This window comes from Salvelinus fontinalis, chromosome 18, assembly GCF_029448725.1.
Source record: "Salvelinus fontinalis isolate EN_2023a chromosome 18, ASM2944872v1, whole genome shotgun sequence".
Lineage (NCBI taxonomy): Eukaryota > Metazoa > Chordata > Actinopteri > Salmoniformes > Salmonidae > Salvelinus > Salvelinus fontinalis.
In genome coordinates this window covers 54,242,899-54,267,898 of record NC_074682.1, presented here as the reverse complement: position 1 = coordinate 54,267,898, position 25,000 = coordinate 54,242,899, and the positions used below count along the sequence as shown (strand labels likewise).

The following is a 25,000-nucleotide window of genomic DNA, read 5'->3' as shown; positions in this document are numbered from 1 at the left end:
CAGTACTAAAGCTGTGATGAGGTAAATCTGTCTCCATGATGGAGATAATGACAGTAATAAAGCTGTGATAAGGTAAGTATGTCTCCATGATGGAGATAAAAACATGATCATGGGAAGAAGCAGAGAGTCTTTCAGATTGACCAGAGCCTGAGTGAGATCACGCACGTACTCACAGACACACACACACACAAGCAAACGCACAAACAGACACAAATACCGGGAGAAAAAGACGAGCTAGGAGCCCTGCAGTACAATGAATCACAAACACACACACACACACACACACGAGACAGACACACACAGACATGTGCATACACACACACGCAGAGCCGAGATACACTCATGCAGGCATGCGCAGACAGAGTGACAGAGAGATCACATGTAAATGAAACAGACAGGAGAGGACCTGGGAACCCTGCAATGCAATGAATCACACACACACGGATGAGACACACACACACACACACACACATACACAGCCAACACACACCCACCAAGGAATCAGAAACAGAGTTGACACACACACACAGCCGAAACACACTCACACAGACACAACTCTTTAGCCATCGTCAGTCAGTCCTCAGAGGAGCTGGTTGCTGAAAGACTCAGAGTGGGGAGGATATAAAAGCACCATCATTACAGCCTTCCTGTTCTCCCCCTTTCTCTTCCTGTTCTCCCCCTTTCTCTTCCTGTTCTCCCCCTTTCTCTTCTTGGTCTCCCCCTTTCTCTTCCTGTTCTCCCCATTTCTCATCCTGTTCTCCCCATTTCTCTTCCTGTTCTCCCCCTTTCTCTTCCTGTTCTCCCCCTTTCTCTTCCTGTTCTCCCCATTTCTCTTCCTGTTCTCCCCCTTTCTCTTCCTGTTCTCCCTCTTTCTCTTCCTGTTCTCCCCCTTTCTCTTCCTGTTCTCCCCATTTCTCTTCCTGTTCTCCCCCTTTCTCTTCCTGTTCTCCCCCTTTCTCTTCCTGTTCTCCCCATTTCTCTTCCTGTTCTCCCCATTTCTCTTCCTGTTCCCCCCTTTCTCTTCTTGGTCTCCCCCTTTCTCTTCCTGTTCTCCCCATTTCTCTTCCTGTTCTCCCCCTTTCTCTTCTTGGTCTCCCCCTTTCTCTTCCTGTTCTCCCCATTTCTCATCCTGTTCTCCCCATTTCTCTTCCTGTTCTCCCCATTTCTCTTCCTGTTCTCCCCCTTTCTCTTCTTGGTCTCCCCCTTTCTCTTCCTGTTCTCCCCATTTCTCTTCCTGTTCTCCCCCTTTCTCTTCTTGGTCTCCCCCTTTCTCTTCCTGTTCTCCCCATTTCTCTTCCTGTTCCCCCATTTCTCTTCTTGGTCTCCCCCTTTCTCTTCCTGTTCTCCCCATTTCTCTTCCTGTTCTCCCCCTTTCTCTTCTTGGTCTCCCCCTTTCTCTTCCTGTTCTCCCCATTTCTCATCCTGTTCTCCCCATTTCTCTTCCTGTTCTCCCCATTTCTCTTCCTGTTCTCCCCATTTCTCTTCCTGTTCTCCCCCTTTCTCTTCTTGGTCTCCCCCTTTCTCTTCCTGTTCTCCCCATTTCTCTTCCTGTTCTCCCCATTTCTCATCCTGTTCTACCCATTTCTCTTCCTGTTCTCCCCATTTCTCTTCCTGTTTTCCTCCTTTCTCTTCTTGTTCTCCCCCTTTCTCTCCCTGTCTCCCTCCTTTCTCTTCTTGTTCTCCCCCTTTCTCTCCCTGTCTCTCTCCATTCTCCCCCTTTCTCTCCCTGTCTCCCTCCATTCTCCCCCTTTCTCTCCCCGTCTCCCTCCATTCTCTCTGTTTCTCTCCCCGTCTCCTTCCGTTCTCCCCCTTTCTCTCCCTGTCTCCCTCCATTCTCCACCTTTCTCCTCCCTGTCTCCCTCCATTCTCCCCCTTTCTCTCCCCGTCTCTCCATTCTCTCCCTTTCTCTCCCTGTTTCCCTCCGTTCTCACCCTTTTACTCCCCGTCTCCCTCCATTCCGCTCCTTTCTCTCCCCGTCTCCCTCCGTTCTCCCCTATTCCTCCCCGTGTCCCTCCATTCCCCTCCTTTCTTTCCCCGTCTGCCTCCATTCTCCCCCTCTCTCTCCCTGTCTCCCTCCGTTCTCCCTCCATTCTCCCCTTTTATCTCCGTCTCCCTCCATTCTCTCCCTTTCTCTCCCTGTCTCCCTTCGTTCTCCCTCCATTCTCCCCTTTTCTCTCCGTCTCCCTCCATTCTCTCCCTTTCTCTCCCTGTCTCCCTTCGTTCTCCCTCCATTCTCCCCTTTTCTCTCCGTATCCTTCCATTCTCCCCCTTTCTCTCCCTGTCTCCCTCTGTTCTCCCTCCATTCTCCCCTTTCTCTCCCTGTCTCCCTCCGTTCTCCCTCCATTCTCCCCTTTCTCTCCCTGTCTCCCTCTGTTCTCCCTCCATTCTCCCCCTTTCTCTCCGTCTCCCTCCATCCTCCCCCTTTCTCTCCGTCTCCCTCCATTCTCCCCCTTTCTCTCCGTCTCCCTCCATCCTCCCCCTTTCTCTCCGTCTCCCTCCATCCTCCCCCTTTCTCTCCGTCTCCCTCCATTCTCCCCCTTTCTCTCCGTCTCCCTCCATTCTCCCCCTTTCTCTCCGTCTCCCTCCATTCTCCCCCTTTCTCTCCCTGTCTCCCTCCGTTCTCCCTCCATTCTCCCCCTTTCTCTCCCTGTCTCTCTCCGTCTCCCTCCATCCTCCCCCTTTCTCTCCGTCTCCCTCCGTTCTCCCTCCATTCTCCCCCTTTCTCTCCCTGTCTCTCTCCGTCTCCCTCCATCCTCCCCCTTTCTCTCCGTCTCCCTCCATTCTCCCCCTTTCTCTCCGTCTCCCTCCATCCTCCCCCTTTCTCTCCGTCTCCCTCTCCCCCTTTCTCTCCGTCTCCCTCCATTCTCCCCCTTTCTCTCCGTCTCCCTCCATTCTCCCCCTTTCTCTCCGTCTCCCTCCATTCTCCCCCTTTCTCTCCGTCTCCCTCCATTCTCCCCCTTTCTCTCCATCTCCCTCCATCCTCCCCCTTTCTCTCCGTCTCCCTCCATTCTCCCCCTTTCTCTCCATCTCTCTCCATTCTCCCCCTTTCTCTTCCTGTTCTCCCTCTGTTCCCCCCTATCTCCTTTCTTTCTCGCATTCTATAAAGAATCACGTACACGCTCACACACACAATATTTCCCCATGCATATTTCAGTATTAAAGGCCTGTTCCTGTTTGCATATTTCAATACTACAGGCCTGTTCCTGTTTGCATATTTCAATACTACAGGCCTGTTCCTGTTTGCATATTTCAGTATTAAAGGCCTATTCCTGTTTGCATATTTCAATACTACAGGCCTATTCCTGTTTGCATATTTCAATACTACAGGCCTATTCCTGTTTGCATATTTCAGTATTAAAGGCCTATTCCTGTTTGCATATTTCAATACTACAGGCCTATTCCTGTTTGCATATTTCAATACTACAGGCCTGTTCCTGTTTGCATATTTCAGTATTAAAGGCCTATTCCTGTTTGCATATTTCAATACTACAGGCCTGTTCCTGTTTGCATATTTCAATACTACAGGCCTGTTCCTGTTTGCATATTTCAATACTACAGGCCTATTCCTGTTTGCATATTTCAGTATTAAAGGCCTATTCCTGTTTGCAAATTTCAATACTACAGGCCTATTCCTGTTTGCATATTTCAATACTACAGGCCTGTTCCTGTTTGCATATTTCAATACTACAGGCCTATTCCTGTTTGCATATTTCAATACTACAGGCCTGTTCCTGTTTGCATATTTCAATACTACAGGCCTGTTCCTGTTTGCATATTTCAATACTACAGACCTATTCCTGTTTGCATATTTCAATACTACAGGCCTATTCCTGTTTGCATATTTCAATACTACAGGCCTGTTCCTGTTTGCATATTTCAATACTACAGGCCTATTCCTGTTTGCATATTTCAATACTACAGGCCTGTTCCTGTTTGCATATTTCAATACTACAGGCCTGTTCCTGTTTGCATATTTCAATACTACAGACCTATTCCTGTTTGCATATTTCAATACTACAGGCCTATTCCTGTTTGCATATTTCAATACTACAGGCCTGTTCCTGTTTGCATATTTCAATACTACAGGCCTATTCCTGTTTGCATATTTCAGTATTAAAGGCCTGTTCCTGTTTGCATATTTCAATACTACAGGCCTGTTCCTGTTTGCATATTTCAGTATTAAAGGCCTGTTCCTGTTTGCATATTTCAGTATTAAAGGCCTGTTCCTGTTTGCATATTTCAATACTACAGGTCTGTTCCTGTTTGCACATTTCAGTTCTTTGAGGAAAAACACAATTGCATAAAAGGAAGGTTTTTCCACTAAAGTGGGTGTGTGTGTCTGTGTGTCTGTGTGTCTGTGTGTTTGTGTGTCTGTGTGTTTGCACATTTGCGCGAGCGTGAGTATGTGTGTGTGTGTGTGTGTGTGTGTGTGTGTGGGTGTGTGTGTGTGCGTGCGTGCGTGCGTGTGTGTGTGTGCGTACTTCCACTGAAGGACATGACGATGTTCACCACACAACATGGCTTCTCTTTGAAGAAGTGGTTCATCTCTCAATGGGCCTTGAGCTGGCATAGCATGGCTCCTCCTACTTCCTACTGCACAGCTAGCTCAGATCTCACACACATGCACACACACACACACACACACACACACACACACACACACACACACACACACACACACACACACACACACACACACACACACACACACACACACACACACACACATACTTGCGCGCACAGGCACATTCACACATGTGCAGAGCAGTGCAGCAGAATGAATGTTGTCTTCTGTTCTCTTCTCCTCCTCCCCCCACCTCTCCATCCCTCCATCCATCTATCCCTCTCTCCCACTATCCCTCTATCCCTCTCTCCCTCCATCCCTCCGTCCGTCCCTCCATCCATCTATCCCTACATCCCTTCATCCCTCCATCCCTCTATCCCTCTCTCCCTCCATCCCTCTCTCCATCCATCCCTCCATCCCTCTCTCCCTCCATCCCTCCATCCCTCTCTCCCTCTCTCCCTCCATCCCTCTCTCCCTCCATCCCTCTATCCCTCTCTCCCTCCATCCCTCTATCCCTCTCTCCCTCCATCCATCTATCCCTACATCCCTTCATCCCTCCATCCCTCTATCCCTCCATCTCTCCAACCCTCCATCCCTCTATCCCTCTCTCCCTCTCTCCCTCCATCCCTCCATCCCTCTCTCCCTCTCTCCCTCTCTCCCTCCATCCCTCCTTCCCTCTCTCCCTCCATCCCTCCATCCCTCTCTCCCTCCATCCCTCTCTCCCTCTCTCCCTCCATCCCTCTCTCCCTCTATCCCTCCATCCCTCCACCTCTCCATCCCTCCATCCCTCTCTCCCTCCATCCCTCCATCGCTCTCTCCCTCCATCCCTCCATCCCTCCATCCCTCCATCCCTCTATCCCTCTCTCCCTCCATCCCTCCATCCCTCTCTCCCTCCATCCCTCCATCCCTCTATCCCTCCATCCCTCTCTCCCTCCATCCCTCTATCCCTCCATCACAGAGCAGCGCCCGTATCAACATCTCAGAGGGCTCGTGTCCAGAGAGGATCATCACCATCACAGGACCTACAGACTGTGTCTTCAGAGCCTTCACTATGATCACTCTCAAACTGGAAGAGGTCTGTCGCTCTGCCTGTTACTCTGTCTGTCTGTCTGTCTGTCTGTCTGTCTGTCTGTCTGTCTGTCTGTCTGTCTGTCCCTCTGTCCCTCTGTCCCACTGTCTCTCTCTCTGTCTGTCTGTCTGTCTGTCTCTCTCTCTCTCTGACTGTCTCTCTGTGTCTGTCTGTCTGTCTGTCTGTCTGTCTGTCTGTCTGTCTGTCTGTCTGTCCCACTGTCTGTCTGTCTGTCTGTCTGTCTGTCTGTCTGTCTGTCTGTCTGTCCCTCTGTCCCACTGTCTCTCTCTCTGTCTGTCTGTCTGTCTGTCTCTCTCTCTCTCTGACTGTCTCTCTGTGTCTGTCTGTCTGTCTGTCTGTCTGTCTGTCTGTCTGTCTGTCTGTCTGTCTGTCTGTCTGTCTGTCTGTCCCACTGTCTGTCTGTCTGTCTGTCTGTCTGTCTGTCTGTCTGTCTGTCTGTCTGTCTGTCTGTCTGTCCCACTGTCTCTCTCTCTCTCTGTCTAGCTGTCTGTCACAATCAAAGTGAAAAGGCCAGACAAGAAGCTCTCCCTCTCTTTCTAACTTGCTCACCTGATTCACCTAGTGAAGGGCTTGATGATTAGTTGCCATTCAGGTTAGTTGACATTCAGGTTAGTTGACATTCAGGTAAATTGACATTCAGGTTAGTTGACATTCAGGTTAGTTGACATTCAGGTAAATTGGCATTCAAATAAATTGACATTCAGGTTAGTTGACATTCAGGTTAGTTGACATTCAGGTAAATGGCATTCAGGTAAATTGACATTCAGGTTAGTTGACATTCAGGTTAGTTGACATTCAGGTAAATTGACATTCAGGTTAGTTGGCATTCAGGTAAATTGACATTCAGGTAAATTGACATTCATGTACATTTGCATTCAGGTTAGTTGACATTCAGGTAAATTGGCATTCAGGTTAGTTGGCATTCAGGTAAATTGACATTTAGGTAAATTGACATTCATGTACATTTGCATTCAGGTTAGTTGACATTCAGGTAAATTGACATGCAGGTTAGTTGACATTCAGGTTAGTTGACATGCAGGTTAGTTGACATTCAGGTTAGTTGGCATTCAGGTCAATTGACATTCAGGTAAATTGACATTCAGGTTAGTTGACATGCAGGTTAGTTGACATTCAGGTTAGTTGGCATTCAGGTCAATTGACATTCAGGTAAATTGGCATTCAGGTTAGTTGACATTCAGGTAAATTGGCATTCAGGTCAATTGACATTCAGGTAAATTGGCATTCAGGTTAGTTGACATTCAGGTAAATTGACATTCAGGTTAGTTGACATTCAGGTAAATTGACATTCAGGGTAGTTGACATTCAGGTAAATTGACATTCAGGTTAGTTGGCATTCAGGTTAGTTGGCATTCAGGTCAATTGACATTCAGGTAAATTGACATTCGGGTTAGTTGGCATTCAGGTCAATTGACATTCAGGTAAATTGACGTTCAGGTTAGTTGACATTCAGGTAAATTGACATTCAGGTTAGTTGGCATTCAGGTTAGTTGGCATTCAGGTAAATTGACATTCAGGTTAGTTGACATTCATGTACATTTGCATTCAGGTTAGTTGACATTCAGGTTAGTTGACATTCATGTACATTTGCATTCAGGTTAGTTGACATTCAGGTAAATTGTCATGCAGGTTAGTTGACATTCAGGTTAGTTGACATGCAGGTTAGTTGACATTCAGGTTAGTTGGCATTCAGGTCAATTGACATTCAGGTAAATTGACATTCAGGTTAGTTGACATTCAGGTAAATTGACATTCAGGTAAATTGACACTCAGAATAGTTGACATGCAGGTAAATTGACATTCAGGATAGTTGACACTCAGGATAGTTGACATTCAGGATAGTTGACATTCAGGTTAGTTGACATTCAGGTAAATTGACATTCAGGTTAGTTGACATTCAGGTAAATTGACATTCAGGATAGTTGACATTCATGATAGTTGACATTCAGGATAGTTGACATTCAGGCAAATTGAAATTCAGGATAGTTTACATTCAGGTAAATTGACATTCAGGTAAATTGACATTCAGGATAGTTGACATTCAGGATAGTTGACACTCAGGATAGTTGACATTCAGGATAGTTTACATTCAGGTAAATTGACATTCAGGATAGTTGACACTCAGGATAGTTGACATTCAGGATAGTTGACATTCAGGATAGTTGACACTCAGGATAGTTGACATTCAGGATAGTTGACATTCAGGATAGTTGACATTCAGGTGTGCTAGCTGTTGAATAGAGGAGAGGTTTGCAGTACAGTACTCTCATCCACATACAGAACAGTTTCATGAAATCAAGGGTTTGTTGTGTTACAGTACATATCAAGTGAATGATTTCTGAGGATAATGCTGCTAGGTCAATTTAATAGACCTTGATCAGTGAGCCGACTGAGTTAAGTGTAACATTCATTTATATAACATAGCAACATGCTGTTATGGTATTTCCTGTCTCTCTATCTTCCTGTCTCTTTTCCTCTCTCTCTCTCTCTCTCTCTCTCTCTCTCTCTCTCTTCCTGTCTCTTTTCCTGTCTCTCTCTCTCTCTCTCTCTCTTCCTGTCTCTCTTCCTGTCTCTCTTCCTGTCTCTCTCTCTCTTCCTCTCTCTCTCTTCCTGTCTCTCTCTCTTCCTGTCTCTCTCTCTCTTCATGTCTCTCTCTCTCTTCCTGTCTCTCTCTCTTCCTGTCTCTCTCTCTTCCTGTCTCTCTTTCTCTTCCTGTCTCTCTCTCTTCCTGTCTCTCTCTCTCTTCCTGTCTCTCTCTCTTCCTGTCTCTCTCTCTCTTCCTGTCTCTCTCTCTTCCTGTCTCTCTCTATTTCTCTCTCTCTTCCTGTCTCTCTCTCTTTCTGTCTCGCTCTCTCTTCCTGTCTCCCTCCCTCTGTCTCACAAATACTAGTAGAAATCTAGTAAGAATCTCCTCTCTCTGCCCCACTGTGAACTCCTCTCATCCCTTCACAGTGAAGACAGAGTTGTCATAGTAACCCTAGGGGGGGCCTGGATCACTGCTCTAGCTCAGGTGTGTGATGTAGAACACGCTACTATGATGAAGAGCACGCTATATGGATGTAGAACACGTTACTGTGATGAAGAGCACGCTATAAGGATGTAGAACACGTTACTGTGATGAAGAGCACGCTATAAGGATGTAGAACACGTTACTGTGATGAAGAGCACGCTATAAGGATGTAGAACACGTTACTGTGATGAAGAGCACGCTATAAGGATGTAGAACACGTTACTGTGATGAAGAGCACGCTATAAGGATGTAGAACACGTTACTGTGATGAAGAGCAGGGTATAGTGATGTAGAACACGTTGCTGTGATGAAGAGCACGCTATAAGGATGTAGAACACGTTACTGTGATGAAGAGCACGCTATAGTGATGTAGAACACGTTACTGTGATGAAGAGCAGGGTATAGTGATGTAGAACACGTTGCTGTGATGAAGAGCACGCTGTAGGGATGTAGAACACGTTACTGTGATGAAGAGCACGCTATAAGGATGTAGAACACGTTACTGTGATGAAGAGCACGCTATAGTGATGTAGAACACGTTGCTGTGATGAAGAGCACGCTATAAGGATGTAGAACACGTTACTGTGATGAAGAGCACGCTATAAGGATGTAGAACACGTTACTGTGATGAAGAGCACGCTATAGGGATGTAGAACACGTTACTGTGATGAAGAGCACGCTATAAGGATGTAGAACACGTTACTGTGATGAAGAGCAGGCTTTAGTGATGTAGAACACGTTACTGTGATGAAGAGCAGGCTTTAGTGATGTAGAACACGTTACTGTGATGAATAGCACTCTATAGTGATGTAGAACACGTTACTGTGATGAATAGCAGGCTTTAGTGATGTAGAACACGTTACTGTTTTGAAGGGCAGGATATAGTGATGTAGAACACGTTACTGTGATGAAGAGCAGGCTTTAGTGATGTAGAACACGTTACTGTGATGAAGGGCAGGATATAGTGATGTAGAACACGTTACTGTGATGAAGGGCAGGATATAGTGATGTAGAACACGTTACTGTGATGAAGAGCAGGATATAGTGATGTAGAACACGTTGCTGTGATGAAGAGCACGGTAAAGTGATGTAGAACACGTTGCTGTGATGAATAGCACGCTATAGTGATGTAGAACACGTTGCTGTGATGAAGAGCACGCTATAGTGATGTAGAACACGTTACTGTGATGAAGAGCACGGTAAAGTGATGTAGAACACGTTGCTGTGATGAAGAGCACGGTAAAGTGATGTAGAACACGTTGCTGTGATGAATAGCACGCTATAGTGATGTAGAACACGTTGCTGTGATGAAGAGCACGCTATAGTGATGTAGAACACGTTGCTGTGATGAATAGCACGCTATAGTGATGTAGAACACGTTACTGTGATGAAGAGCACGCTATAGTGATGTAGAACACGTTGCTGTGATGAATAGCACTCTATAGTGATGTAGAACACGTTGCTGTGATGAATAGCACGCTATAGTGATGTAGAACACGTTACTGTGATGAAGAGCACGCTATAGTGATGTAGAACACGTTGCTGTGATGAATAGCACGCTATAGTGATGTAGAACACGTTACTGTGATGAAGAGCACGCTATAGTGATGTAGAACACGTTGCTGTGATGAATAGCACTCTATAGTGATGTAGAACACGTTGCTGTGATGAATAGCACTCTATAGTGATGTAGAACACGTTGCTGTGATGAATAGCACGCTATAGTGATGTAGAACACGTTACTGTGATGAAGAGCACGCTATAGTGATGTAGAACACGTTGCTGTGATGAAGAGCACGCTATAGTGATGTAGAACACGTTGCTGTGATGAAGAGCACGCTATAGTGATGTAGAACACGTTGCTGTGATGAAGAGCAGGGTATAGTGATGTAGAACACGTTGCTGTGATGAAGAGCAGGGTATAGTGATGTAGAACACGTTGCTGTGATGAAGAGCACATTTAGTCTGTAATTCATAAGGAGCTCCTCTCAGCCGTGTCTCTTTCCTTCCTGGTTTTGATCAGATCAGTATAGGTCTGAATCTCCCCTAGAAATAAACCAACTCTGTGTAATAGTTGGTGTTCTGTAACTCTTAAATACACACAGAGAACAGAGCAATGGAAAGAAACCCACAAGAAGAGCCAATACCAACTAAGCTACCCAAACATGAAATCTTCCTCTGAAGACATAAAAATCCTTTTGCTTCTACTGTTACAAAAATATATGCCTGCTCATTCATTCTAATCAACCGATTAATGTTTACCTCCATTACCATTTTATCTCCCTCAGCTAAGAAAGTGTAGATACTCCTACGATCCAATTCTGCTTAACGCTCAGAATCAATGTATCAGGTATTCATTATATAGTCTGTTAATGTGGATATTGTAACCTAAGCCTGTTGGCAATGTCCATAGTACCAGCATACCACTAAGAATGAGAGAGAGAGAGTGAGAGAGAGAGAGAGAGAGAGAGAGAGACAGAGAGAGAGAGAGAGACAGAGAGAGAGAGGAAGAGAGACAGAGACAGAGAGAGAAAGAGCGACAGAGAGACAGAGAGAGAGACAGAGAGAGACAGAGAGAAAGAGCGACAGAGAGACAGAGAGAGAGACAGAGAGGAAGAGACAGAGAGAGACAGAGAGAGAGACACAGGGAGAGACAGAGAGAGAAACAGAGTGAGAAAGAGACAGAGAGAGACAGAGAGATAGAGAAATATGCCCAACACCTTGATAAATTATACTCACATTGTATTTGGAGAGAACATTGCACATTGTATTTGGATTCCAAGAACACAGGATGAGATGTTACTATCCTTTGTGCAAGCACTTCCAAGAGTTCATGAACAGTGAGCCTGGTGAAATTTGGGGAGCGCATCATCAGTAGTGTACCTTTGGTTCCTAGGGTGTTTCGGCCTTTCACACTATACACCCTCCCCAAAGGCGGCCAGTGACAGGGTGATCAATCCTACGCTTGCGTCCCATTCCCAATTAGTCATAGGAGTTGCCTTGTTGTTGATAGCCAACATCCCATGGGACTATGCATGGCAGGGGCGTCCTCCTCCCTGAGTCAAGCTTTGTTGACCGCATACCTCCTGGCCCTCTCACTTCGGGGCCCAGCTGGGGTCTTTCCTCTTCATCCAGAGCCATTGACTGCTGCCTTCTGCCGCCTCTGATACAGCTTTGATTGCCAAACATTGCGAGAGAACATTGCACATTGGGAGAGAACAGTGCATGTTCGGAGAGAACAGTGCACGTTGGGAGAGAACAGTGCACGTTGGGAGAGAACAGTGCACATTGGGAGAGAACTGTGCACGTTGGGAGAGAACAGTGCACGTTGGGAGAGAACATTGCATGTTGGGAGAGAACAGTGCACGTTGGGAGAGAACATTGCATGTTGGGAGAGAACAGTGCACGTTGGGAGAGAACAGTGCACGTTGGGAGAGAACAGTGCACGTTGGGAGAGAACAGTGCACGTTGGGAGAGAACAGTGCACGTTGGGAGAGAACAGTGCATGTTGGGAGAGAACAGTGCACGTTGGGAGATAACAGTGCACGTTGGGAGAGAACATTGCACATTGGGAGAGAACAGTGCACGTTGGGAGAGAACAGTGCACGTTGGGAGAGAACAGTGCACGTTGGGAGAGAACAGTGCACGTTGGGAGAGAACAGTGCACGTTGGGAGAGTAGTAAAGGAAGCGTGATAGTGTTTCAGTTCATGTAGCCTCTAGCGGGATGTGACATGACGTGATGACCAGGCTATTTACATGTTAAATGCTACCGCAGTCCTGCTAGGGCTAATTGATGTGTGCAATGTTGGGGACATGATTTGGGATTATATTTATTATCTAGATTAAGGCGAGAGTCAGAGTGAGAGTCAGAGTGAGTGTGAGAGTGAGTGTGAGAGTGAGTGTGAGAGTGAGCGTGAGAGTGAGAATGAGCGTGAGAGTGAGTGTGAGAGTGAGCGTGAGAGGGAGCATGAAAGTGAGCGTGAGAGGGAGTGTGAGAGTAAGCGTGAGAGTGAGCGTGAGAGGGAGCGTGAGAGGAATTGCGAGAGTGAGTGTGAGAGTGAGCGTGAGAGTGAGAGAGTGAGCGTGAGAGTAAGCGTGAGAGGGAGCGTGAGAGGGAGCGTGAGAGGGAGCGTGAGAGGGAGCGTGAGAGGGAGAGTGAGCGTGAGAGTGAGAGTAGGGAGTGTGAGAGTGGGCATGAGAGTGAGAGTGAGTGTGAGAGGGAGTGTGAGAGTGAGCAGAGAGTGAGCGTGAGAGGGAGCGTGAGAGGGAATGTGAGTGTGAGAGTGAGCGTGAGTGTGAGAGTGAGCGTGAGAGTGATTGTGAGAGTGAGCGTGAGAGTGAGCGTGAGAGTGGGCGCGAGAGTGAGTGCAAGAGTGAGCGCGAGAGTGAGCGTGAGAGGGGGAGAGAGAGTGAAAAGTCTGTCTCTGTGTGAGAGAGACTATTTCTAACGATGGGACATAAAGCCTTGGTCCTCTATGAGCCCTCTAATGCAGCAGGGTATTATATGAGTCTAGGAACAAGGCAGGCTATCAGAAGGGTGAACAAGCTGGGTTCAATCCGTGCAGATCAAAGTCGCTTATCTTATGTGAGACAATGCTGAGACTTGGAAACTAGGGTCCAGAAAAACTCAGGACCATGGTCAAACATACTGTAGAGATTATTAGCCTGAGTTTACCTGGCCTGGTCACAAGCCACTGGTCAGACATAGAGATTATTAGCCTGAGTTTACCTGGCCTGGTCACAAGCCACTGGTCAGACATAGAGATTATTAGCCTGAGTTTACCTGGCCTGGTCACAAGCCACTGGTCAGACATAGAGATTATTAGCCTGAGTTTACCTGGCCTGGTCACAAGCCACTGGTCAGACATAGAGATTATTAGCCTGAGTTTACCTGGCCTGGTCACAAGCCACTGGTCAGACATAGAGATTATTAGCCTGAGTTTTTCTGGCCTGGTCACAGGGCCTTAGCTAAGTGAGTCACAATCTACATCTAAAGGAACATAAAGTGGAGGGAGAGACAGAATGCCATTTCTAAAGGTGAATAGATCTGACCAACAGGGTAAATATTGTCTGTGATCTATATGGGAATCGATGGAAACCGCAGACAGAGATTGAGCGCTAACCTTTCCCTGATTGGATCGTTGACGTGTAAACTCTCAGATGGTTATATTGATTACATGTTTGTATAGGAGGTTGAGTATGTTACTAGTCACCCATCATCGTGACCAACGTTCAGCGTTTAACCAGCACTGGTTGGTTCAGAGAGCAGTCGTACAACACCAGGTCTGGACTATATGATGTTAATGTATAGTGTACTGCAACTTTTATTCAGCGTTCATTAATGTCGCTTTAGCTTGCGTTGTTTTGGCCAACTGTTGTTTTAATTGATGAGTGACAGTTGAATAGTGAATCTAAACAAATCATGTTTGTTTCCTCCAGGACCTCACAACTCTGGTCGCCAATGGCACGGTCACCAGCAAGCCCCCCGTCACCCTACGATTGGTCATTCCTGCCAGCCAATGCGGCTCTCTCATCGGGAAGGGCGGCTCCAAGATCAAGGAGATCAGAGAGGTGAGTGTGGCTCTTTTTCACTTGCTTAAACATCTGTCCTCTCCTCCTCTCCTTTATAAACATCTGTCCTCACTTCCTCTCCTTTCTAAACATCTGTCCTCTCCTCCTCTCCTTTATAAACATCTGTCCTCTCTTCCTCTCCTTTATAAACATCTGTCCTCTCCTCCTCTCCTTTATAAACATCTGTCCTCTCCTCCTCTCCTTTCTAAACATCTGTCCTCTCCTCCTCTCCTTTATAAACATATGTCCTCACCTCCTCTCCTTTCTAAACATCTGTCCTCTCCTCCTCTCCTTTATAAACATCTGTCCTCACTTCCTCTCCTTTATAAACATATGTCCTCACCTCCTCTCCTTTATAAACAGCTGTCCTCTCCTCCTCTCCTTTCTAAACATCTGTCCTCTCCTCCTCTCCTTTATAAACATCTGTCCTCACTTCCTCTCCTTTATAAACATATGTCCTCACCTCCTCTCCTTTATAAACAGCTGTCCTCTCCTCCTCTCCTTTATAAACATCTGTCCTCACTTCCTCTCCTTTATAAACATATGTCCTCACCTCCTCTCCTTTATAAACAGCTGTCCTCTCCTCCGCTCCTTTCTAAACATCTGTCCTCTCCTCCTCTCCTTTCTAAACATCTGTCCTCTCCTCCTCTCCTTTATAAACATCTGTCCCCTCCCCCTCTCCTTTATAAACATCTGTCCTCTCCTCCTCTCCTTTATAAACATCTGTCCTCTCCTCCTCTCCTTTATAAACATCTGTCCTCTCCTCCTCTCCTTTATAAACATCTGTCCTCTCCTCCTCTCCTTTATAAACATCTGTCCTCACCTCCTCTCTTTTATAAACATCTGTCCTCTCCTCCTCTCCTTTATAAACATCTGTCCTCTCCTCCTCTCCTTTATAAACATCTGTCCTCACCTCCTCTCCTTTATAAACATCTGTCCTCTCCTCCTCTCCTTTATAAACATCTGTCCTCTCCTCCTCTCCTTTATAAACATCTGTCCTCACCTCCTCTCCTTTATAAACATCTGTCCTCACTTCCTCTCCTTTATAAACATCTGTCCTCTCTTCCTCTCCTTTATAAACATCTGTCCTCACTTCCTCTCCTTTATAAACATCTGTCCTCTCCTCCTCTCCTTTATAAACATCTGTCCTCTCCTCCTCTCCTTTATAAACATCTGTCCCCTCCTCCTCTCCTTTATAAACATCTGTCCTCTCCTCCTCTCCTTTATAAACATCTGTCCCCTCTTCCTCTCCTTTATAAACATCTGTCCTCTCCTCCTCTCCTTTATAAACATCTGTCCTCTCCTCCTCTCCTTTATAAACAGCTGTCCTCTCTTCCCCTCCTTTATAAACATCTGTCCTAACTTCCTCTCCTTTATAAACATCTGTCCTCTCCTCCTCTCCTTTATAAACATCTGTCCTCACTTCCTCTCCTTTATAAACATCTGTCCTCTCTTCCTCTCCTTTATAAACATCTGTCCTCTCCTCCTCTCCTTTATAAACATCTGTCCCCTCTTCCTCTCCTTTTTAAACATCTGTCCTAACTTCCTCTCCTTTATAAACATCTGTCCTCTCCTCCTCTCCTTTATAAACATCTGTCCTCTCCTCCTCTCCTTTATAAACATCTGTCCTCTCCTCCTCTCCTTTCTAAACAGCTGTCCTCTCCTCCTCTCCTTTATAAACATCTGTCCTCTCCTCCTCTCCTTTATAAACAGCTGTCCTCACTTCCTCTCCTTTATAAACATCTGTCCTCTCCTCCTCTCCTTTATAAACATCTGTCCTCTCCTCCTCTCCTTTATAAACATCTGTCCTCTCCTCCTCTCCTTTATAAACAGCTTTCCTCACTTCCTCTCCTTTATAAACATCTGTCCTCTCCTCCTCTCCTTTATAAACATCTGTCCTCTCCTCCTCTCCTTTATAAACAGCTGTCCTCACTTCCTCTCCTTTATAAACATCTGTCCTCTCCTCCTCTCCTTTATAAACATCTGTCCTCACCTCCTCTCCTTTATAAACATCTGTCCTCTCCTCCTCTCCTTTATAAACATATGTCCTCACCTCCTCTCCTTTATAAACATCTGTCCTCTCCTCCTCTCCTTTATAAACATATGTCCTCACCTCCTCTCATTTCTAAACATCTGTCCTCTCCTCCTCTCCTTTATAAACATATGTCCTCACCTCCTCTCCTTTATAAACATCTGTCCTCTCCTCCTCTCCTTTATAAACATCTGTCCTCTCCTCCTCTCCTTTATAAACAGCTGTCCTCTCCTCCTCTCCTTTATAAACAGCTGTCCTCTCCTCCTCTCCTTTCTAAACATCTGTCCTCTCCTCCTCTCCTTTATAAACATCTGTCCTCTCTTCCTCTCCTTTATAAACATCTGTCCTCACTTCCTCTCCTTTTTAAACATCTGTCCTCTCCTCCTCTCCTTTATAAACATCTGTCCTCTCCTCCTCTCCTTTATAAACATCTGTCCTCTCCTCCTCTCCTTTATAAACATGTGTCCTCACCTCCTCTCCTTTCTAAACATCTGTCCTCTCCTCCTCTCCTTTATAAACATCTGTCCTCACTTCCTCTCCTTTATAAACATCTGTCCTCTCCTCCTCTCCTTTATAAACATCTGTCCTCTCCTCCTCTCCTTTATAAACATCTGTCCCCTCTTCCTCTCCTTTTTAAACATCTGTCCTCTCCTCCTCTCCTTTATAAACATCTGTCCTCTCTTCCTCTCCTTTCTAAACATCTGTCCTCTCCTCCTCTCCTTTATAAACACCTGTCCCCTCCTCCTCTCCTTTATAAACATCTGTCCTCTCTTCCTCTCCTTTATAAACATCTGTCCCCTCCTCCTCTCCTTTATAAACACCTGTCCCCTCCTCCTCTCCTTTATAAACATCTGTCCTCTCTTCCTCTCCTTTCTAAACATCTGTCCTCTCCTCCTCTCCTTTATAAACAGCTGTCCTCACTTCCTCTCCTTTATAAACATCTGTCCTCTCCTCCTCTCCTTTATAAACATCTGTCCTCACCTCCTCTCCTTTATAACATCTGTACTCTCCTCCCCTCCTTTATAAACAGCTGTACTCTCCTCCTCTACTTTATAAACATCTGTCCTCTCTTCCTCTCCTTTATAAACATCTGTCCTCTCCTCCTCTCCTTTATATACATCTGTCCTCTCCTCCTCTCCTTTATAAACATATGTCCTCACCTCCTCTCATTTCTAAACATCTGTCCTCTCTTCCTCTCCTTTCTAAACATCTGTCCTCACCTCCTCTCCTTTATAAACATCTGTCCTCTCCTCCTCTCCTTTATAAACATCTGTCCTCTCCTCCTCTCCTTTATAAACAGCTGTCCTCTCCTCCTCTCCTTTATAAACAGCTGTCCTCTCCTCCTCTCCTTTCTAAACATCTGTCCTCACCCCCTCTCCTTTATAAACATCTGTCCTCACTTCCTCTCCTTTATAAACATCTGCCCTCTCCTCCTCTCCTTTATAAACATCTGTCCTCTCCTCCTCTCCTTTATACATTTACATTTACATTTAAGTCATTTAGCAGACGCTCTTATCCAGAGCGACTTACAAGTACATACATTCATACTTTTTTGTACTGGCCCCCCGTGGGAATCGAACCCACAACCCTGGCGTTGCAAGCGCCATGCTCTACCAACTGAGCTACACGGGACTACGACTACGTGTAGCTATTATAAACATCTGTCCTCTCTTCCTCTCCTTTATAAACATGTGTCCTCACTTCCTCTCCTTTTTAAACATCTGTCCTCTCCTCCTCTCCTTTATAAACATCTGTCCTCTCCTCCTCTCCTTTATAAACATCTGTCCTCTCCTCCTCTCCTTTATAAACATGTGTCCTCACCTCCTCTCCTTTCTAAACATCTGTCCTCTCCTCCTCTCCTTTATAAACATCTGTCCTCACTTCCTCTCCTTTATAAACATCTGTCCTCTCCTCCTCTCCTTTATAAACATCTGTCCTCTCCTCCTCTCCTTTATAAACATCTGTCCCCTCTTCCTCTCCTTTTTAAACATCTGTCCTCTCCTCCTCTCCTTTATAAACATCTGTCCTCTCTTCCTCTCCTTTCTAAACATCTGTCCTCTCCTCCTCTCCTTTATAAACACCTGTCCCCTCCTCCTCTCCTTTATAAACATCTGTCCTCTCTTCCTCTCCTTTATAAACATCTGTCCCCTCCTCCTCTCCTTTATAAACACCTGTCCCCTCCTCCTCTCCTTTATAAACATCTGTCCTCTCTTCCTCTCCTTTCTAAACATCTGTCCTCTCTTCCTCTCCTTTATAAACATCTGTCCTCTCTTCCTCTCCTTTATAAACATCTGTCCTCTCTTCCTCTCCTTTATAAACATCTTTCCTCTCCTCCTCTCCTTTATAAACATCTGTCCCCTCCTCCTCTCCTTTATAAACATCTGTCCTCTCCTCCTCTCCTTTAAAAACATGTGTCCTCACCTCCTCTCCTTTCTAAACATCTGTCCTCTCCTCCTCTCCTTTATAAACATCTGTCCTCTCCTCCTCTCCTTTATAAACATCTGTCCTCACTTCCTCTCCTTTATAAACATCTGTCCTCTCCTCCTCTCCTTTATAAACATCTGTCCTCTCCTCCTCTCCTTTATAAACAGCTGTCCTCTCTTCCCCTCCTTTATAAACATCTGTCCTAACTTCCTCTCCTTTATAAACATCTGTCCTCTCCTCCTCTCCTTTATAAACATCTGTCCTCACTTCCTCTCCTTTATAAACATCTGTCCTCTCTTCCTCTCCTTTATAAACATCTGTCCTCTCCTCCTCTCCTTTATAAACATCTGTCCCCTCTTCCTCTCCTTTTTAAACATCTGTCCTAACTTCCTCTCCTTTATAAACATCTGTCCTCTCCTCCTCTCCTTTATAAACATCTGTCCTCTCCTCCTCTCCTTTATAAACATCTGTCCTCTCCTCCTCTCCTTTCTAAACAGCTGTCCTCTCCTCCTCTCCTTTATAAACATCTGTCCTCTCCTCCTCTCCTTTATAAACAGCTGTCCTCACTTCCTCTCCTTTATAAACATCTGTCCTCTCCTCCTCTCCTTTATAAACATCTGTCCTCTCCTCCTCTCCTTTATAAACATCTGTCCTCTCCTCCTCTCCTTTATAAACAGCTTTCCTCACTTCCTCTCCTTTATAAACATCTGTCCTCTCCTCCTCTCCTTTATAAACATCTGTCCTCTCCTCCTCTCCTTTATAAACAGCTGTCCTCACTTCCTCTCCTTTATAAACATCTGTCCTCTCCTCCTCTCCTTTATAAACATCTGTCCTCACCTCCTCTCCTTTATAAACATCTGTCCTCTCCTCCTCTCCTTTATAAACATATGTCCTCACCTCCTCTCCTTTATAAACATCTGTCCTCTCCTCCTCTCCTTTATAAACATATGTCCTCACCTCCTCTCATTTCTAAACATCTGTCCTCTCCTCCTCTCCTTTATAAACATATGTCCTCACCTCCTCTCCTTTATAAACATCTGTCCTCTCCTCCTCTCCTTTATAAACATCTGTCCTCTCCTCCTCTCCTTTATAAACAGCTGTCCTCTCCTCCTCTCCTTTATAAACAGCTGTCCTCTCCTCCTCTCCTTTCTAAACATCTGTCCTCTCCTCCTCTCCTTTATAAACATCTGTCCTCTCTTCCTCTCCTTTATAAACATCTGTCCTCACTTCCTCTCCTTTTTAAACATCTGTCCTCTCCTCCTCTCCTTTATAAACATCTGTCCTCTCCTCCTCTCCTTTATAAACATCTGTCCTCTCCTCCTCTCCTTTATAAACATGTGTCCTCACCTCCTCTCCTTTCTAAACATCTGTCCTCTCCTCCTCTCCTTTATAAACATCTGTCCTCACTTCCTCTCCTTTATAAACATCTGTCCTCTCCTCCTCTCCTTTATAAACATCTGTCCTCTCCTCCTCTCCTTTATAAACATCTGTCCCCTCTTCCTCTCCTTTTTAAACATCTGTCCTCTCCTCCTCTCCTTTATAAACATCTGTCCTCTCTTCCTCTCCTTTCTAAACATCTGTCCTCTCCTCCTCTCCTTTATAAACACCTGTCCCCTCCTCCTCTCCTTTATAAACATCTGTCCTCTCTTCCTCTCCTTTATAAACATCTGTCCCCTCCTCCTCTCCTTTATAAACACCTGTCCCCTCCTCCTCTCCTTTATAAACATCTGTCCTCTCTTCCTCTCCTTTCTAAACATCTGTCCTCTCCTCCTCTCCTTTATAAACAGCTGTCCTCACTTCCTCTCCTTTATAAACATCTGTCCTCTCCTCCTCTCCTTTATAAACATCTGTCCTCACCTCCTCTCCTTTATAACATCTGTACTCTCCTCCCCTCCTTTATAAACAGCTGTACTCTCCTCCTCTACTTTATAAACATCTGTCCTCTCTTCCTCTCCTTTATAAACATCTGTCCTCTCCTCCTCTCCTTTATATACATCTGTCCTCTCCTCCTCTCCTTTATAAACATATGTCCTCACCTCCTCTCATTTCTAAACATCTGTCCTCTCTTCCTCTCCTTTCTAAACATCTGTCCTCACCTCCTCTCCTTTATAAACATCTGTCCTCTCCTCCTCTCCTTTATAAACATCTGTCCTCTCCTCCTCTCCTTTATAAACAGCTGTCCTCTCCTCCTCTCCTTTATAAACAGCTGTCCTCTCCTCCTCTCCTTTCTAAACATCTGTCCTCACCCCCTCTCCTTTATAAACATCTGTCCTCACTTCCTCTCCTTTATAAACATCTGCCCTCTCCTCCTCTCCTTTATAAACATCTGTCCTCTCCTCCTCTCCTTTATACATTTACATTTACATTTAAGTCATTTAGCAGACGCTCTTATCCAGAGCGACTTACAAGTACATACATTCATACTTTTTTGTACTGGCCCCCCGTGGGAATCGAACCCACAACCCTGGCGTTGCAAGCGCCATGCTCTACCAACTGAGCTACACGGGACTACGACTACGTGTAGCTATTATAAACATCTGTCCTCTCTTCCTCTCCTTTATAAACATGTGTCCTCACTTCCTCTCCTTTTTAAACATCTGTCCTCTCCTCCTCTCCTTTATAAACATCTGTCCTCTCCTCCTCTCCTTTATAAACATCTGTCCTCTCCTCCTCTCCTTTATAAACATGTGTCCTCACCTCCTCTCCTTTCTAAACATCTGTCCTCTCCTCCTCTCCTTTATAAACATCTGTCCTCACTTCCTCTCCTTTATAAACATCTGTCCTCTCCTCCTCTCCTTTATAAACATCTGTCCTCTCCTCCTCTCCTTTATAAACATCTGTCCCCTCTTCCTCTCCTTTTTAAACATCTGTCCTCTCCTCCTCTCCTTTATAAACATCTGTCCTCTCTTCCTCTCCTTTCTAAACATCTGTCCTCTCCTCCTCTCCTTTATAAACACCTGTCCCCTCCTCCTCTCCTTTATAAACATCTGTCCTCTCTTCCTCTCCTTTATAAACATCTGTCCCCTCCTCCTCTCCTTTATAAACACCTGTCCCCTCCTCCTCTCCTTTATAAACATCTGTCCTCTCTTCCTCTCCTTTCTAAACATCTGTCCTCTCTTCCTCTCCTTTATAAACATCTGTCCTCTCTTCCTCTCCTTTATAAACATCTGTCCTCTCTTCCTCTCCTTTATAAACATCTTTCCTCTCCTCCTCTCCTTTATAAACATCTGTCCCCTCCTCCTCTCCTTTATAAACATCTGTCCTCTCCTCCTCTCCTTTAAAAACATGTGTCCTCACCTCCTCTCCTTTCTAAACATCTGTCCTCTCCTCCTCTCCTTTATAGACATCTGTCCTCACTTCCTCTCCTTTCTAAACAGCTGTCCTCTCCTCCTCTCCTTTATAAACATCTGTCCTCACCTCCTCTCCTTTATAAACATCTGTCCTCTCATCCTCTCCTTTATAAACATCTGTCCTCACTTCCTCTCCTTTCTAAACATCTGTCCTCACTTCCTCTCCTTTCTAAACATCTGTCCTCTCCTCCTCTCCTTTATAAACATCTGTCCTCTCTTCCTCTCCTTTCTAAACATCTGTCCTCTCCTCCTCTCCTTTATAAACATCTGTCCTCTCCTCCTCTCCTTTCTAAACAGCTGTCCTCTCCTCCTCTCCTTTATAAACATCTGTCCTCACCTCCTCTCCTTTATAAACATCTGTCCTCTCATCCTCTCCTTTATAAACATCTGTCCTCACTTCCTCTCCTTTCTAAACATCTGTCCTCTCCTCCTCTCCTTTATAAACATCTGTCCTCTCCTCCTCTCCTTTATAAAGATCTGTCCTCTCTTCCTCTCCTTTATAAACATCTGTCCTCTCCTCCTCTCCTTTATAAACATCTGTCCTCTCCTCCTCTCCTTTCTAAACATCTGTCCTCTCCTCCTCTCCTTTATAAACATCTGTCCTCTCCTCCTCTCCTTTCTAAACATCTGTCCTCTCCTCCTCTCCTTTATAAACATCTGTCCTCTCCTCCTCTCCTTTATAAACATCTGTCCTCACTTCCTCTCCTTTATAAACATCTGTCCTCTCCTCCTCTCCTTTATAAACATCTGTCCTCTCCTCCTCTCCTTTATAAACATCTGTCCTCTCCTCCTCTCCTTTCTAAACATCTGTCCTCTCTTCCTCTCCTTTATAAACATCTGTCCTCACTTCCTCTCCTTTTTAAACATCTGTCCTCTCCTCCTCTCCTTTATAAACATCTGTCCTCTCCTCCTCTCCTTTATAAACATCTGTCCCCTCCTCCTCTCCTTTATAAACATCTGTCCTCTCCTCCTCTCTTTTAAAAACATGTGTCCTCACCTCCTCTCCTTTCTAAACATCTGTCCTCTCCTCCTCTCCTTTATAAACATCTGTCCTCACTTCCTCTCCTTTCTAAACATCTGTCCTCTCCTCCTCTCCTTTATAAACATCTGTCCTCTCCTCCTCTCCTTTCTAAACATCTGTCCTCTCCTCCTCTCCTTTATAAACATCTGTCCTCTCCTCCTCTCCTTTATAAACATCTGTCCTCTCTTCCTCTCCTTTATAAACATCTGTCCTCTCCTCCTCTCCTTTATAAACATCTGTCCTCACCTCCTCTCCTTTCTAAACATCTGTCCTCTCCTCCTCTCCTTTATAAACATCTGTCCTCTCTTCCTCTCCTTTATAAACATCTGTCCTCTCCTCCTCTCCTTTATAAACATCTGTCCTCTCCTCCTCTCCTTTCTAAACATCTGTCCTCTCCTCCTCTCCTTTATAAACATCTGTCCTCTCTTCCTCTCCTTTATAAACATCTGTCCTCTCCTCCTCTCCTTTATAAACATCTGTCCTCTCCTCCTCTCCTTTATAAACATCTGTCCTCTCCTCCTCTCCTTTATAAACATCTGTCCTCACCTCCTCTCCTTTATAAACATCTGTCCTCTCTTCCTCTCCTTTATAAACATCTGTCCTCTCCTCCTCTCCTTTATAAACATCTGTCCTCTCCTCCTCTCCTTTATGAACACCTGTCCTCTCTTCCTCTCCTTTCTAAACATCTGTCCTCACCCCCTCTGCTTTATAAACATCTGTCCTCACTTCCTCTCCTTTATAAACATCTGTCCTCACCTCCTCTCCTTTATAAACATCTGTCCTCTCCTCCTCTCATTTCTAAACATATGTCCTCTCCTCCTCTCCTTTATAAACATCTGTCCTCTCCTCCTCTCCTTTATAAACATCTGTCCTCACCTCCTCTCCTTTATAAACATCTGTCCTCTCCTCCTCTCCTTTATAAACATATGTCCTTTCTTCCTTTATAAACATCTGAACTGAAACCAATATGTTGGATTAGTTGTTGGAACTGATCTTTCAGCTCAGTGTAATGAAGTAGAGGTGGTTAGAGAGAGTCAGAGGCTGTTTGGAGTCCCATTTATATTGTATACTTTATTATGCATATATGGTGTACATCAACAAAATGACCATTGATCAATCAATCAACTGTATTTTATAAAGCCTTTTTAGCAGTTTACACAAAGTGCTTAACAGAAACCCAGCCAAACCCCCCAAAAGAGCAAGCAATGCAGAGGCAGAAACACAGTGGCTAGGAATAACTAGAAGGTAGGAACCTAGGAAGAAACCTAGAGAGGAATCAGGCTCCGAGAAGGTTAGCCAGTCCTCTTCTGGCTCTTTCACACATCATGTTTCCCATTGTCATCTTGAACAGACCACGGGGGCACAAGTACAGGTAGCAGGAGACCTCCTTCCCAACTCTACTGAGAGAGGGGTGACGATATCCGGGACCCAAGACGCCATCATCCAGTGTGTCAAGCTCATCTGCACTGTCATTCTCGAGGTGGTGTACACTTCCTCATCACCCTGATCCCTGACCCCTTTACTACTTGTGAACTTTTATTGACAGATTAGACCGCAGGTCGAGAAAGCAGGGTTGTTTGTTTGTAACATACAGATCACTAGATTTCCCCCAAAGGATCCTGGTATTACCAGCCACAGACACCAGACAGATCAATGTATCATAATTGATTTAAGCAAATGTATAAAATGATCAGTATCAAAGTATTTATGTTCAAAATGAATAAATATGAAAGAGAAACTTAACAGTAATGAATTGATAAGCCTATAATCAATACTCTGTCAGATCTCCAGTAGCACATAACAAATATTTCCATTTGAAAATAAATACAATCAATCAATGTTTCGAATGTAAAGAGATTTCTAAAATCGATACCCTCTTAATCTTGAGAACTAGCAGGCCCGCAGCGAGAAGACGACTT

General features: G+C 45.1%; 1 protein-coding gene across 3 annotated transcripts in view; it reads left to right on the top strand.

Annotated features, from left to right (window-relative positions):
* Positions 1-25,000, top strand: part of LOC129815767 (poly(rC)-binding protein 3-like) — a 174,264-nt gene that overhangs the window by 110,807 nt on the left and 38,457 nt on the right. For all 3 annotated transcript variants that reach the window (XM_055869876.1, XM_055869877.1, XM_055869878.1), the window contains exons 5-7: positions 5,523-5,639; positions 14,123-14,254; positions 24,433-24,561. In XM_055869876.1, the coding sequence (XP_055725851.1) occupies positions 5,523-5,639; positions 14,123-14,254; positions 24,433-24,561 (378 nt within the window). The remainder of the gene's footprint in view (positions 1-5,522; positions 5,640-14,122; positions 14,255-24,432; positions 24,562-25,000) is intronic.